This window comes from Chiloscyllium punctatum, chromosome 6 (genome assembly GCF_047496795.1).
Source record: "Chiloscyllium punctatum isolate Juve2018m chromosome 6, sChiPun1.3, whole genome shotgun sequence".
In the NCBI taxonomy this organism is placed as follows: Eukaryota; Metazoa; Chordata; class Chondrichthyes; order Orectolobiformes; family Hemiscylliidae; genus Chiloscyllium; species Chiloscyllium punctatum.
In genome coordinates this window covers 35519768-35536002 of record NC_092744.1, presented here as the reverse complement: position 1 = coordinate 35536002, position 16235 = coordinate 35519768, and the positions used below count along the sequence as shown (strand labels likewise).

At 41.1% G+C, this 16235-nt stretch overlaps 1 protein-coding gene across 3 annotated transcripts in view; it reads left to right on the top strand.

Annotated features, from left to right (window-relative positions):
• The window catches only part of ccdc39 (coiled-coil domain 39 molecular ruler complex subunit), a 151911-nt gene that overhangs the window by 5934 nt on the left and 129742 nt on the right, over nt 1-16235 (top strand). For all 3 annotated transcript variants that reach the window (XM_072572427.1, XM_072572428.1, XM_072572426.1), the window contains exons 3-4: nt 9784-9930; nt 14339-14497. In XM_072572427.1, coding sequence (XP_072428528.1) covers nt 9784-9930; nt 14339-14497 — 306 coding nt within the window. The remainder of the gene's footprint in view (nt 1-9783; nt 9931-14338; nt 14498-16235) is intronic.

The following is a 16235-nucleotide window of genomic DNA, read 5'->3' as shown; positions in this document are numbered from 1 at the left end:
GACGTTTTGTCACCATGCTAGTTAACATCAGCTGTGAGCCTCCGATGAAGCACCGATGTTAAGGCCCACTTTTTATTTATGTGTTTCGGGTTCCTTGGGATGGTGATGCCATTTCCTGTGGTAAAGTCATTTCCTGTTCTTTTTCTCAAGGGATGGTAAATGGGATCCAAATCAATGTGTTTGTTGATAGAGTTCAGGTTGGAGTGCCACGCTTCTAAGGATTCTCACGTGTATCTCTGTTTAGCTTGTCTTAGGATGGATGTGTATTCTCAGTCGAAGTGGTGTCATTCCTCATCTGTATGTAAAGATAGTAGTGAGAATGGGTCATGTCTTTTTGTGACTAGTTGTTGTTCATGAATCCTGGTGGCTAGTTTTCTGCCTGTTTGTCCAATGTCATGTTGGTTATAATTCTTGTAAGGTATTTTGAAAATGACATTAGTTTTGTTTGTTGTGTGTACGATTTTTCAAGTTCAATTTTTCAAGTGCTGTTTTAGTGTGTTATTGGGTTTGTAAGCTACCATGATGTCTAGAGGTCTGAGTAGTCTGGCAGTCATTTCCGAGATGTCTGTGATGTAGGGGAGAGTGGCTAGTGTTTCTGGACATGTTTTGTCTGCTTGTTTGGGATTGTGGCTGAGAAATTGGTGGACTGTATTTATTGGGTATCTGTTCGTTTTGAATGCACTGCATAGATGATATTTCTCAGCTCTTCGTAGTGTGTGCTGCAGTGTGTGGTGGCTTGTTGAAATAATGTTCTAATGCAGCTTCGTTTGTGGGTGTTGGGATGATTGCTTCTGTAGTTCAGTATTTGGTCCGGTTGTGTTGTTTTCCAATAGATACTGGCTTGGATTTCCCCATTGGCTGTTCGCACTACTGCAATATCCAGGAATGGCAGTTTGTTGTTGTTTTCCTTCTCTTTAGTGAATTTTGTGCCAGTAAGGGTATTTATTGATGGTCTTGAAGCTGTTACCTAGTATGATAACGAAATGTCTGAAAACAAACCTTCCAGCTCAGTGAGCAAACTTACATCTGGAACCTCAATCTGAGCTACAAATCTTCTCAAAACTCGTTTCCCACTACTATGCTTGATTGGCCCTGATCTTACTCTAGTCATTCTTTTATTCCTGATATATCTATAGAAAGCCTTAGAGTTTTCCTTTATTTGTTTAATTTAGTGATGACAAAGGTGTCATAAACATAGCGGACCCAAAGTTTGGGTTAGATGGTTGACAGAGCTGTTTGTTCGAGCTGTTTGCACTACTGCTTCTGCTAAGAACCCTGATATTGGAGATTCCATGGTGTTCCATTGATTTGTCTGTAGGTTTTGCTGTTGAAGGTAAAGTGGGTAGTAAGATATAGGTCCACTAGCTTGATGACATTGTCCGTGCTAGTGAAGTTGGTGGTGTTTGGTGTATGTGTCTTTGTTTCCTCTAATAATGTAGTCAGTGTTTCCTTGGCCAGGTTGATGTTGGTGGATGTGAATAAGGCTTTACGTAAAGGAGACCATTTCACCGGAGGCTCACTGATGATGTTACCTAGTATGATAACGAAACGTCTGAAAATGAACCTTCCAGCTCAGCAAGCAAACTTACATCTGGAGTCTCAACCTGAGCTGCAGATCTTCTCAAAACTCGCTTCCGACTACTATGCTTTATTGGCCCTGATCTTACTCTAGCCATTCTTTTATTCCTGATATACCTATAGAAAGCCTTAGAGTTTTCCTTGATCCTATCCACCAATGACTTCTCATGTCCCCTCCTGGCTCTTCTTAGCTCTCTCTTTTGGTCTTTCCTGGCTAACTTGTAACTCTCAAGCGCGATAACATCTCATCCTAACATAAGTCTTCTTCTTCCTCTGGACAAGAGATTCAACTTCCTTAGTAAACCACGGCTCCCCCACTTGACAACTTCCTCTCTACCTGACCAGTACATACTTATCAAGGACCCACAGTAGCTGGTCCTTGAATAAACTCCACATTTCAACTGTGCCCATCCTCTGCAGTGTCCTTCCCCAACCTAAATCTTGCCTAATCGCTTCGTAATTGCCTTTCCCCCAGCTATAACTTATGCCCTGCAGTATATACCGATCCGTTCCCATCATTAAAGTAAACATAACCAAATTGTGGTCACTATCACCAAAATGCTCAGCTACCTCCAAATCTAACACCTAGTTCATTACCCAGTAACAAATCTAATGTGGCCTCGCCCCTTATTGGCCTATCTCCATACAGTGTTAGGAACCTCTCCCGCACACATTTGACAAAAACTGACCTACCTAAAGTAATCGAACTATAGTGTTGCCAGTCATTACCTGGAAAGTTAAAATCCCCCATAACAACTACCCTGTCACTCTTGCTCCTATCGAGGATCTTCTTTGCTATCCTATCCTCTACATCTCTGGAACTATTTGGAAACCTATATAAAACTCCCAACAGGGTAACCTCTCCTTTCCTTTTTCTAATCTCAGTTCATATTACCTCAGTGGATGAGTCCTTTCTGCAACTGTAATATTATCCTTGACTAACAGTGCCACACCACCACCACTTTTACCATTCTCTCTGTTCTTACTGAAACTTCTAAATCCCGGAACCTGCAATAACCATTCCTGTCCCTGCTCTACCCATATCTCTGAAATGGCCACAACATCGAAATCCCAGGTACCAACCCAATCCCAGGTTTCAACCCATTGTCGTTGGACTGGTAAGACAAATACTCTGGACACCCAGATTCGAATCCCACCATACCAGACAACGGAATTTGAATGAAAAAAGATCTGGGTTAAAAAAGATCTCTTGTTGACCATTAAACCATTGTCAATTATTGTAAAAATACATCTTATTCAGTAATGCCCTTTAGGGAAGGAAATCTGCCATCCTTACCTCGTCTAGCCTGTGGGTGGCTCCATACACAGCAGTTTGTTTGAGTCTTTTCTGGCTTGTGGAATGGCATAGCAAGCCTCTCAATTGAATAAAACTGCTTAAAAGGAAGACCACCAACCCTTGACTAGGCACTGGGGGTTGGGTGGTGGGGGGGGGTAGGAGTAAGTTAAAAAATGGAGACGGGAGCCCAGAGAGAAACAGAGTTAGGCAGACAAAGGGATTGATAATGGTAAACCTTGGAAAAAGGAAATCTGATAATAGGAACTCCTGATAGAGCTGGTTGAGTCGTGGACGGCACGGTGGCACAATGGTTAGCACTGCTGCCTCACAGTGCCAGAGACCCGGGTTCAATTCCCAACTCAGGCGACTGACTGTGTAGAGTTTGCACGTTCTCCCCATGTCTGCGTGGGTTTCCTCTGGGTTCTCCGGTTTCCTCCCACAGTCCAAAGATGTGCAGGTCAGGTGAATTGGCCATGCTAAATTGCCCGTAGTGTTAGGTAAAAGGGGTAAATGTAGGGGAATGGGGGGGTTGCGCTTCGGCGGGTCGGTGTGGACTTGTTGGGCCGAAGGGCCTGTTTCCGCACTGTAATGTAATCTAATCTAATCTAAAGTGGGTAAAATGGATTGGCAGTGCTGACAAGAGCCCATGCTATGCCAAAATTGGGGAAACTATCACAGACAAATCAAACAACAGCCTGACAGTCATATACACAGAAACGTGCCTTGCAGACATTGTCACAGACAACACCATTGCCAATTCTGGGTATGTTCTTCTCAACTGGTAGGACCAACCTAGCATATGCTGCAGCACAGTGGTACACAATTGGGAGGGAGTTACCTGGGAGTTGTCGATATTGATTCCAGACCTCATGAAGACTCATGGCATCAGGTCAAATGTAGGCAAGGAAATTTCCAGCTGATTACCTTAGCTAATGAATCTGTATTCCTCCAAGTTGAACACTACTTGAAGGAAGAACTTAAGGTGCCAAGGCAACAGAGTGTATATTGATGGGGAACTTCAATGCCCATTCCTATAAGTGGCTTGGCAGTGCCACAGCTGGTTGAGTCCGAAAGAACATAGTTGCTAGATTAGGTCTATGGCAGGTGATAAAAGACAAGAGGAAGAAACATACTTAACCTCACCAATGTGCCTGCTGTTGGTGAATCTATCCATGACAGTTAAAGTTACAGTGGAGTTACACCTTCCAGTCCTTGTGGAGATGAAGCCCTGTCTTCACACTGAAGATATTCTCCAATGTGTAGTGTGACATATGCTGTAAGAAAGATGTTGTGAAACTTGAAAGGATTCAGAAAAGATCTTAAAGAATATTGCCAGGTTTAGACGGTTTGAGCTATAGGGAGAGGCTGAATAGGCTGAGGCTATTTTCTCTGGAGCGTCAGAGACTAAGGGATAGCCTTGTAGAAGTTTATAAAACTATGAGGAACATGGAGACAGTGACTAGCCAAGCTCATTTCCCCAAGGCTGGAGAGTCCAAAATGAGAGAGTATAAGTTTAAGGGGAGAGGGGAAAGATTTAAAAGAGACCTAAGGGGCAATGTCTTCATGCACTGGGTGGTGCATGTCTGGAATAAGTTGCTAGAGGAAGTGGTGGAGGTTGGTACTCTTAAAAGGCACCTGGATGATATATGAATAGGAAGGGTTTAGAGGGATATAGGCCAAATACTGACAAATGGGAGTAGATGAATTTTGGATATCTCATAAGCATGGACAAGCTGGACCAAAGGGTTCATGTCTGTGCTGTCCATCTCTCTGACTCTATGACCCAGTGCTAAATGGGATAGATTTCAGATAAATGTGGTAACTGAAGACTGGGCATTGATGTGGCACTGTGAGCCATCAGCAGCAGTAGAATAATACTCAAACACTATCTACAATCTGGTGACCCAATATAAACCATACCCCCCCACCCCCATTTTGTTACCTTCAAGCTTGGTGATCAGGAAGAGTGCAGATGGACATGCCAGTAGCAGCACCAGGCATCCCTAAAAATGAGCTAGAGGAAGTAATCAGGAAGAGTTAGTATGATTTTGTCAAAGTGAAATCATATTTAGGAGAAAGTAAGGACTGCAGATGCTGGAGAGTCAGGGTCAAAAAGTGTGGGGCTGGAAAAGTATAGCAGGTCAGGCAGCATCCGAGGAGCAGAAGAGACGATGTTTCGGGCATTAGCCCTTCATCAGGAAGAGGTCTGAAATCATATTTAACCAATTTATTGGAGTTCTTTGAAGGAGTAACATGTGCTGTGGATAAAGGGAAGCCTGTAGATGGACTATATCGGAATTTCAGAAGGCATTGATAAGATGCACATCAAAGGTTATTGTGGAAAAATAAATGTTCATTTTGTCGGGAATTACGTATTAACAGATTGAAGATTGGCTAACTGATAGAAATCAGAGAGTATGAACAAATAGTCCTGACTGATTGGCAGGATGTAACGTGTAGAGACCTTCAGCGGTCAGAGCTACAGCCTCAACCTTTTACAATTTATTATCAATTCCTTTGATGAGGGAAGCAAGGGCACGGTAGCTAAGTTCATACATAACACTAAGATAAGTAGAAAAATATGTTGTGAAAAAGACATAAAGAACTTTCAGACAGATATAGATAGGTTGAGTGAGTGGGCAAAAATCTGGCAGATGAAGTTTAATGTGGGAAAATTTGAAGATGTTCACTTTGGCAGAAAAAATAAACAGTGTTGCTTAATCTTCAGTGATACAGCAGTTAGAGGTGCGGAGGGATTTAGCTGTTCTGGTGTGATTGACAAAAAAGGTTAGTATATAGGTTAGTATATGAGAAGGCTAATGGAATGACGTCCTTTAATATCAGAGGAATGTAAAAGTAAAAGATGTTATGCTTCAGTTAAACAAGGTGCTTGCAAAACTACATTTCAAATGCCAGTTTTGATCTCCTTATTTAAGAAGGTGTGTAAATACATTGAAGATAGTGCAGAGGAAGTTTAATAGCTTGATACCTAAGTTTTCTGTTTTTTTTACAGAATAGGTCAGGCAGGCTGGGCTTGTTTCCAGTGGAGTTTAGAAGAGTGAGAAGGGATTTGTAAAAATTATATAACATCCTGAATGGTCTTGACAAGATGGATGTCGAAATGATGTTTCATCTTATTGGCAATCCAAATCCAAATCCAATTCCCATTTTTAAAATTAGAATCACCCTTTAAGGATAAGAAGAAATTATTTCTGTCAGAGTTGTACACCTTGGAAATTTCTTCCTCTAAAGGCAATGAAGGCAGAAACATTGGATTATTTTAAAATTGAATTTGATACATTCTTGTTACATTTGAGGGTTTTGTAATTCAAAATGCATCATAATTTTATTGAGTGATTGAGCAGACTCTAGAATCTTAATTATCTTCTTCTGCTCCTATTGCTTTTGTTTCTGTGTGACAACATGGTGAAGCTACAACGCAATACTATCTATGTGCCAAACTGCATAAGCAGCAGTGATAGACGAGCAACCAATCGATCAGATCTAAGCTTTTCAGTCTGGCCACACCTAGTTCAGAGCTAAAAAATGTTAAGTGGATGATATATCTTAGCCTCTTGCAGAGGTCCCTTGTGTCCCCATGCTAGTCTTAGCCAATGTTTTCACTCTATGCGACACCAAAAAGCAACACAAAGCCCTGAATACTACAGAGGCTCTGAGCACTGCTAGCATTCCAGCATTAATACTGAAGACTTATAACATTATAGATTTGTAGCATGGAAAAAGACCCTTTGACTCATCAAGTATGTGCCAATCAGAAACAATCTCCAAACTCGCTAATCCCAATTTTCACCAATTGCCCATACCCTTGAATATCTTGCCAACGCAAGTGCATATCTAAATACTTATTAAATGTTATGAGGATTTCTGTCTCTACCGTCCTTACAGGTCTGTCCCATTGTGCTGCAGAACTTCATGTGTCCCTAATCAAATTGTTGCAGTACAGCTATAACATTTGCACAGCAATGTAAAGAATTACAGGAAAATACAGCTATGCTGTACACACAAAAGCAGGACAAATCTAATCTGACCAGTTACTGCCCTATCAGTCTACTTTTGAAAGTCAGCAATATGATAGAAAGAATGATCAATCCTGCTATTAGGCAGAACTTGCTCAGCATAAACTGTGCATTAACATTCAGTTTGGGTTCGCCAGGGCAACTCATCACCTGGCCTAGTTGCAGTCTTCACTCAAACATGAACAAAAGAGCTAAAGTTAGAGGTGAGGTTAGAATGACTGCCCTTGATATCAAGTGTGCATTTGACCAGGTACCTTAATAAGCACCTTAATAAAACTGCAGTCAATTGAAATCAGAGGGATAACTCTGCTGTTTTGAGTCATACCAAGTGCAAAGAAAGATAGTGATTTTTGAAAGTCAGTTATTTCAACTCCAGGACATGTCTTTAGGGTTTTTCAGGGTAATGTGCTGGGCTCAACCATCTTCAACTGCATCATCAATGACCTTTCCTTCATCATAAGGTCAGAAGTAGAGATATTTGCTGATGATTATACAATGTTAGTCACCATTTGTGCTGACCTGTACCATATAGAGTATAGACAGTTTCAGGAAGTCAGGAGGTAAGTTACACGCTGCAGGATTCCTAATCGATAACCTGCTCTTATAGTCACTGTAGGCTCTGGTCCAGTTCAGTTTTTAGTCATGCTAACTCTCAGGATGTTGATAGTGGAGGATTCAATCATGGAAATGCCACTGATGGTTAGATTTTCTCTTGTTGGAGAGATTCATTGCCTGTGCTTTGGTGCCTCAAAGCATGATACAAGTCAGGAGTCTGATGGAATACTCTCCACTTGCCTGGTTGATTGCAGCTCCAAACACACTCAAGCAGCTTGCCAGGATCCAGGACAAAAATCTACATGAGGCATTACAGAAATTTATAAGGCTCCTTTGACAGCACCTTTCAACCTTACAACTAGTACCAGCTAGAAGGACAAGGGTAGCACACTGCTTTTTTTTTAATCACTGCCATCTGATAGTTCCTCTCTAAGCCATTCATTGTCCTGGCATGGCAATGTCGCTGGGTCAAATTCCTGCAACTCCATTCCTAACAACATTGTTGGTGTATCTGCACCAAATAGATTGCAATGCTTCAATAAAGCTCACCATCACTTTCTAAAGGATAATTGGGGATGGGCAATAAATGCCAGTCAGCCAACGAGGCCAAAATCTCAACCGAATTTTACAGCAAGTATGCCAGAGCAGGAGAAGATAGTGGATTTTCCTAACTGATATTAGTGAATCCGATTTTTTTACAACGGCGGTTACATGCTTGCAATTAGACTAGCTTCTTCTTAATTCCAGATTTTTCTTAGTGAATTCAGATTTCACCATCTCTCATCCTGGATGCGAACCTACATCCCCCTGAGAGTCTGGACTGCTGGTCCAATGACATTACCACTACACTACCTGTTTTATTTGTATTAAGGTTTGCTGTTCACCTTTATAAGTTTGCATTGCTAATTCTATAAAGATCATACTCATTTGGAACTATAGCTGTACATATCTAGCTTCCTTACAATGGAAAATAGGGCAGAAGTAACTCTGCAGAATTGCATTTGCCAAGAAACTGCTTTCATAATGATCTGTTTCCAGAGCTTAAACTATCCCTTTTCTCACATCTAAATGATTGCTGAACCATCCCATGCTTTAGGATTTATGGAGGATTTCCCTCCATGAGTTCTGGTGACCTTTCTCATTCATTTCTTCACCTCATTAGTTATGCATCAAGGTTCTATGCAGGAGATGACTGTGAACACTCATGTGGTGTTGTTGAAACTTCGATGTCTTGGCAACCAAATAAGCTTCATTGTCTTGTGATGTGCTGCTGTGCGTCTGCCACAAATGTGAGCACATTCTGAATGTATTCAATCAGCAACAAATTTACAATCATTGAATGATGACTGCAATCAACCCATATCAACGTCCTCATCTTTCTCCACTTATGAAAAGCATGAAAGATGATATAAGTTGCTCCTAAAGCCAAGATAATCCTCACTACTCTTATCACTCAATTCTGCCACACTTCTCACCATAGCCCATGTCACTCAAACCGTTGTATCATTCCACCCATTGTCAAGTTTTGTGAAAGTTTGCCTAAGATGTCTTTCCTCAACTTAGTTACTCACAGGAGTACTTCAGTTTGATGTCACTAATTGAGGTTACCCTTCATGGTGATGAAGTTATTTCTCTGCAGCTTTCATGGTATAACCTCTTTCCTTTGTAACCCATAACTAAACTTGACTCAATGCTGAACATTAAAAATGGCACTTCACAGTATCCCACTGGCATTATGACTCTTAATTGGCCAGCTTCCTCATCTGTTAGGTTTTATTGGCTCTTCCTCAGAAAGTCCCTGAGGAAATCACACAGTTCCATCTTGTCCATGCACATTGCCAAGTTGACTATCTACTCTCTTTTTGTCAGGCTGTTTGGTGAATCAGTAAATTCAGTAAATCTGTTTCTCTCCACAGATTTGGAGATGCAGATGTTGGACTGGGGTGTACAAAGTTAAAAATCACACAATACCAGGTTATAGTCTAACAGGTTTATTTCGAAGCACTAGCTTTTTGAACGCTGCTCCTTCATCAGGTGATTGTCCTGATGAATTACCTGATGGACTATACCTGGTGTTGTGTGATTTTTAACTCTCTCCACAGATGCTGCCAGAATGCCTTAGTGTATATAACATCTCCTGTATTACATGAGATGTTACCTGGGGTCTTTTTAAATATAAACAATGAAATAAGTTTAATATTCCCAACATGTTGGATTGTTAGTATCATTCACTCAGTCCTTTAGCACGTTAACTGTGTTTTTCTTACTATGAAGCAGACAAAATTATTGAAACAGTATTATTAATTTTTCTTTAAGTCTCTGCAAAAGGCACGAGAGAAAGAATTTGAAAGTGAACAGCAGTTCAAGCATCTTGCAGAGCGGGAGATGGAACGTCTTAAACAAGAGATTCGGCGGCTTGAAAATGACATTACTTTATTGAGAGAGAGGAAAAATGTTATGGAGGTAAGTGCCAATAAGGCCATCGAATCACTGTGTGATTATTCAAATTATGTCATTTCTTCTTTTTCTTTTTTCTCTTCTTTTTTTATTTCTGTTTTTTTTGTTTACATCCAGAAGTTTTATCACACACAACCAAACGTCTTTTCCCACCACCAAATCACCTGTGGCAATTTTCACCTATTAGTCATCAACATTAAATCATTTGTGTTTTCCAGTTTATTAATTTACATGCACTAGGGGGCAAAGCAAACCGTTTAAAAAGCTTCCCTCGGGAGTCTGCGGTCTCCCTTTTAATTTCATTGAGGGCAGCGAGAGCGAGGATCGGGGGTTGCCAGGAAGGTAAGCAAATGGTTTAAAAAGCTGATATATTTGGGCATTGGCTGAACCCGAGACACTACCCATGTAGTGTTTCCAACCCGTCCCCTGTCCCCCCTCGAAACCAAGAATAAAGGACTGTGTGGTGTGTTGATAAGATAATGATTGTGGCAAGTTGGTTAAAAAAAACTTCTCTTTCCTTTTACGTAACTTTAGTCTCAACTTAGGTAAAGTTTAAAGTTAAAAGTGGCAGGAGATCTTAGACCCATGTTATGCTCCACTTACTTAATGTGGGAGCTCAGGGACACAGCTAGTGTCCCTGGCTCCTTCACGTGCATAAAGTGTGTCCATTTGCAGCGCTTGTTAGACCACATAATGGCTCTGGAGCTGCGGATGGACTCACTTTGGAGCATATGCAATGCGGAGGGGGTTGTGGATAGCATGTTTAGTGAATTGGTGACACCGCAGATTAGGATTGCTGAGGCACAAAGAGTATGGGTGACTAAGAGTAAGGGCAGCACGGTGGCACAGTGGTTAGCACTGCTGCCTCACAGCGCCAGAGACCCGGGTTCAATTCCCGCCTCAGGCGACTCTCTGTATGGAGTTTGCACATTCTCCCCGTGTCTGCGTGGGTTTCCTCCGGGTGCTCCGGTTTCCTCCCACAATCCAAAAATGTGCAGGTTAGGTGAATTGACCATGCTAAATTGTCCGTAATGTTAGGTGAAGGGGTAAATGTAGGAGTATGGGTCTGGGTGGTATACACTTCGGCGGGTCGGTGTGGACTTGTTGGGCCGAAGGGCCTGTTTCCACACTGTAAGTAATCTAATCTAATCTAAAAGGCAGAGAAAGAGCAGGAAGGCAGTGCAGGTGTTCCCTGAGTCATTTCCCTCCAAAACAGGTATACAGTTTTGGATACTGCTGGGGGAGATGGTTCACGAGGGGAAGGCAGCAGTAGCCAGGTTCACGGCATCGTGGCTGGCTCTGCTGCACAGAAGGGTGGAAAAAAGAATGGAAGTGTTATAGTCACAGGGGATTCAATTGTAAGGGGAGTAAATAGGCGTTTCTGTGGTCAAAAACGAAACTCCCGAATGGTATGTTGCCTCCCAGTTGTCAAGGTGCATGTAGGCACCAATACCATAGGTAAAAACTGGGATGAGGTCCTACACAAAGAACTTAGGGAGTTAGGAACCAAGTTTAAAAAGTAGGACCTCAGAGGTAGTAATCTCAGGATTGCTACCAGTGCCATGTGTGAGTCAGAGTAGGAATGATAAAATATTAAGAATGTATGTGTGGCTTGAGAGATGATGCAGGAGGGAGGGGTTCAGATTTTTGGGACATTGGGACCGGTTCTGGGGGAGGTGGGACTATTACAAATTGAACAGTCTCCACCTGGGCCGAACTGGAACCAATGTCCTTGGGGGTGTTGTTGTGGAGAGTTTGAACTAATGTGGTAGGGGGATGGGAATGAAATGAGGAGATTAGTGGACAGGAGTTGGTAGTCATTAAAGCCTGTAAGGAACTAGATAATGAAGTCAGCGTGATTAAGGGGAAGAGTAGGCAGTAAGCAGCGGATGAACGCAGAGGAACTGGTGGTTTGAGGTGCATTTTTTTTTAATGCAAGAAGTATAGTAGGTAAGGCAGATGAACTTAGGGCTTGCATTAGTACTTGGGAGTATGATGTTATTGCTATTACTGAGACTTAGTTGAGGGAAGCAACTAAATGTCCCAGGATATTGATGCTTTAGGCAGGATAGATAGGGAGATAAAAGGGGCGGAGGAGTTGCAATACTGGTCAAAGAAAATATCACAGCTGTTCTGAAGGAGGGCACTATGGAGGCCTTGAGCAGTGAGGCAACATGGGCAGAGCTCAGAAATAGGAAGGGTGCGGTAACAATGTTGGGGCTGTACTACAGGCCTCCAAATAGCAAACATGAGATAGAAGTACAAATATAGAGATAGAGATCATAGAAAGATGTAGAGCAATAGGGTGGTGGTGATAGGAGATTTTAATTTTCCCAACATTGACTGGGATTCACTTAGTGTTAGAGGATTGGATGGAGCAGAATTTGTAAGGAGCATCCAGGAGGGTTTTCTGGAGCAGTATGTAAGTAGTCTAACTCGTGTAGGGGCCGTACTGGACCCGGTGTTAGGAAGTAAGCTTGGCCAGGTGGTTGAAGTTTCAGTGGACAAAGACGAGCGTGGTCCTAAAGGAATAGTGCTGAATTGGGGGAAGGCCAACCGTACCAAAACTCAGCAGGAGTTGGGAATATAGATTGGGAGCAGCTGTTTGAAGAGAAATCCACATTCAATATGTGGGAGACTTTTAAAGAGAGGTTGATTAGAATTCAGGAGAGGTTTGTTCCTGTGAAAATAAGGGATCGAAATGGCAAGATGAGGGAACGAACCATGGATGACAGGTGAAACTGTGGGACCATTTAAGAGGAAAAAGGATGCATACATAAGATCTAAGCGACTGAAGTCAGACGAAGCTTTGGAAGAATATCGGGAATATAGGATCAATCTGAAATGAGGAATTAGGAGGGCTAAAAGAGGTCATGAGATATTCTTAGAGAGCAGGGTTAAGAAAAACCCCAAAATCTTTTATTCATGTATAAGGGGCAAGAAGGTAACGAGGGAAAGAGTTGACCCACTCAAGGACAAAGGAGGAAAGATATTTGTGTAGTCAGAGAAAATGGGTGAGGTTCTTAATGAGTACTTTACATCGGTATTCACCGAGGAGAGGGACATGATGGATGTTGAGGTTAGGGATAGATCTTTTATTACTCTAGGTCAAGGTGGCATAAGGAGGGAGGAAGTGTTGTGTATTCTAAAAGGCATTAAGGTGGACAAGTCCCCAGGACTGGATGGAATCTATCCCAGGTTACTGAGGGAAGTGAGAGAAGAAATAGCTGGGGCTTTAATAGATATCTTTACAGCATCCTTGAAAACGGGGAGGGGGCAGGGCAGAGGATTGTCACTCAACCACCTGATGAAGGAGCAGCATTCCGAAAGCTAGTGCTTCCAATTCAACCTGTTGGACTATAACCTGGTGTTGTGTGATATTTAACCAATGATGAAGCTATTAAAATCACAGTTGCTCAAGAGATCAGAATCTTGGAGGCAAAGTGAGATTTTGGAAATCAGGATGAGAATTTTAAAAACAAGACGGTTTTGTTCAGGAATCAGTCTAGATCAGTGAGTACAGAGCTGATAGGTAAATGAGACGTTTGTGTATGTGTGTGTGTGTGTGTGTGTGTGTGTGCGGGGGGGGGGAGGTTGGGGGGGGAGGGATGAACACAAGGCAACAAAGCTTTTGTTAACCTGAAGTTTGTGTAGGTTAGAATGTGGCACAGCGGCCAGAAAAGTGTTGGAATCATCATGTATGGAGAGAAGAGAGACATGAATGATAATTTCAGTGGAAAATAATCTGCAACATGGACAAAATTCCAGAGATGAAAATAGATAGTTTCAATAATAGCACAAATATGAATTAGGAAGCTAATTTTGTAGTTTCAAATGGCCAGGCTTAATCTTGTTTGGGAGAGGGACGGCATAGTAACTAGGGAATATACCTGGAGCTGAAACCGAAAATGTCTTCAGAGTTCCTGATATTTGGAGAAAATTTCTGACCATCCAGTCATAGATGTTGAATATGCAGTCTAATAATTCAACAACAATGGAGGAGCCCAGAGGTAGATCTGAGTGCCATTAGTCTACATGTGAAAACTAATGCTGATCTTTTCAATGACGTCATCAAGGGACAACATGTAGAGGAGAAATAAGAAGGGCCAAGAATAAATTTTGTGGAACATTAGAAGCTTTTTTCTAGTGAGTCACTGATTCCTATTTGATAGATAACAATTGAGCCAATTGGACAAAAATGGAAAAGCAGGAAGGTGGACTCATTCTTTCTTAATCATCAACACAACTATGTTTTACACAAATTAGATAATTTGTTGAATTATCACTTTGCAGATTTCTAATATACTGTGAACTAAGCACCACTTCATATTTGAACAGTAGTCATTACTGTGAGCGCAAAGTCACATTAGCATGAAACTGAAGAAAATATGTATAATTGTATTTGTTTTTATAGAATAGCATCTATAGGTACACACAGAAAATTGAGGATTTGAAATGCCAATTGAACTGGGACAGGCAAGCTTTGGAGGCCTGGCTGGAAGAGTCAACTAAAACAGATGAAGATGCAATCATCATCCAAAAATATGCACAAGAAGATGAAGGAAAAATCAGGGTATGCTTTGTTTTGTTTCTGTTTATTTACTCGACAATATACTTTCTCATAGCAATTTTCATAAACCTTAGGAAGTAACGTAATTGTGAACTAAAATAAACACATGAGCGATTTACAGATTGTAAAATATTTTCTTTATTTTTAATTATGAACTGAAATGGGAAAAGCTTTGTTTAAACCAAGGACATTGGAAGGAATTGCTGCACTTTTGAAAACAAGTTGCTGGAACTCAGGGTAAATTTTGTTTTCACTATTGGTTTACAAGCAGTGGGGTAAGTAAGATATGATAGAGCAGTGCCAGGTTCATTGTGTGGAATGAAATTTGGCTAGCAACAGAGTGCTGATTGATTTGTGCAGTTGTGGATGCAAGAGAACATCAGCTTGCCGCCAACTCTGATTGGTTTCTAGGCAACTCAACAACTGTTGTGTGTGAACACTTCAGAGGGAGAGAAGATGAAGAAGCAGGCTATGTCTCTGTATCTATACAGTAAAAGTAACCAAAGTCTGAAGAAAGCCAGTTATTTTCTCCCATCAGTTGCTTGTATACTGCGGCTTTTCACTCATAACTAAAAGACTTTATAATTAGTCTCGCTATCCCCATATACATCTAGCTAAAAAGTGAAAGATTCTGGAGGAGATTGTAGAACAAAACATTTTGAGAAGGAAAATGAACATCTCATCAAGTGCTGTGGTTTGATGCTACTGAACTTGGTTTCTCCAGTGTTTTGTTTTCCTCTAACCATAACACCAATTTTGGTCCATTTGGTCTGTGTCTGTGTGGTTGGCTGTTTAAAACGAGGGTTAGAGTTTTAATTAATTAATATATGTTATATAATGATAGTTCTTTGTTTTGTTTACTTGTAGCTAAAATTTATTTATTTGTTCTAAATAATCATTGTTATTTAGAACAGGAATCTGCATAGTGTTTTCTATTAACCTGATACCATTAAACAGGTAAATTTGGGGACTTTGCAACTTTGATTAATTCTGTAACTTTTGTGGTCATCTCAGGAGTAGTGAGACTTGGGAGTTAACATATCCTGCCAAGTGGGTGATGATATGATGACTGTGACAGGAGGTGAGAGTGTTACAACTAGTTTTACTGAGTCAAAAATAGAAAGGGGGAGGAATCAGCTAATTCCTCCTTCAGTTATAACTGCTGTAACATGGTGAAATTGTCATCTTCTGGCATCCACACGTGAAGTTAATTGTTGAAATCTGGACGTTACTACCAATAGTTTCCTGCTCCTCAATAGCACTCTTTTGTCAAAGTCATACAACCAGCCAAATTAGGAGCCGGAGACTGAAATCTTCATAGATTATTTGAATGTTCATGATCTTTTACTTTTACACTCTTATTCTCAATGTAAAAATCTTCGTAAAAGTTACACCTTGTTGAAAGAGTTTTAACTCGTTTCTTGACAGCATACTATGACATTACTAATGTTGAACACCCTCTCTGGCTATGAAAAAAATAGGGGTGAATTTTACCAGAAATCAGACAAGTCTCAATTTTGGAGAGTTTCATGGAGGATTTCTCTTGATTAACTCCATCATGTCTGTGAACTGCAAAGACTCTCATAAGGAAGAAGGAATCCATCAATTCCTTCTTCAATCTGTCTTTGGTATGGTCAGTCATGGAACATAGAACATTACAGCGCAGTACAGGCCCTTTGGCCCTCGATGTTGCGCCGCCCTGTCATACGCCCACCTACACTATTCTGTGTATGTCCATTTG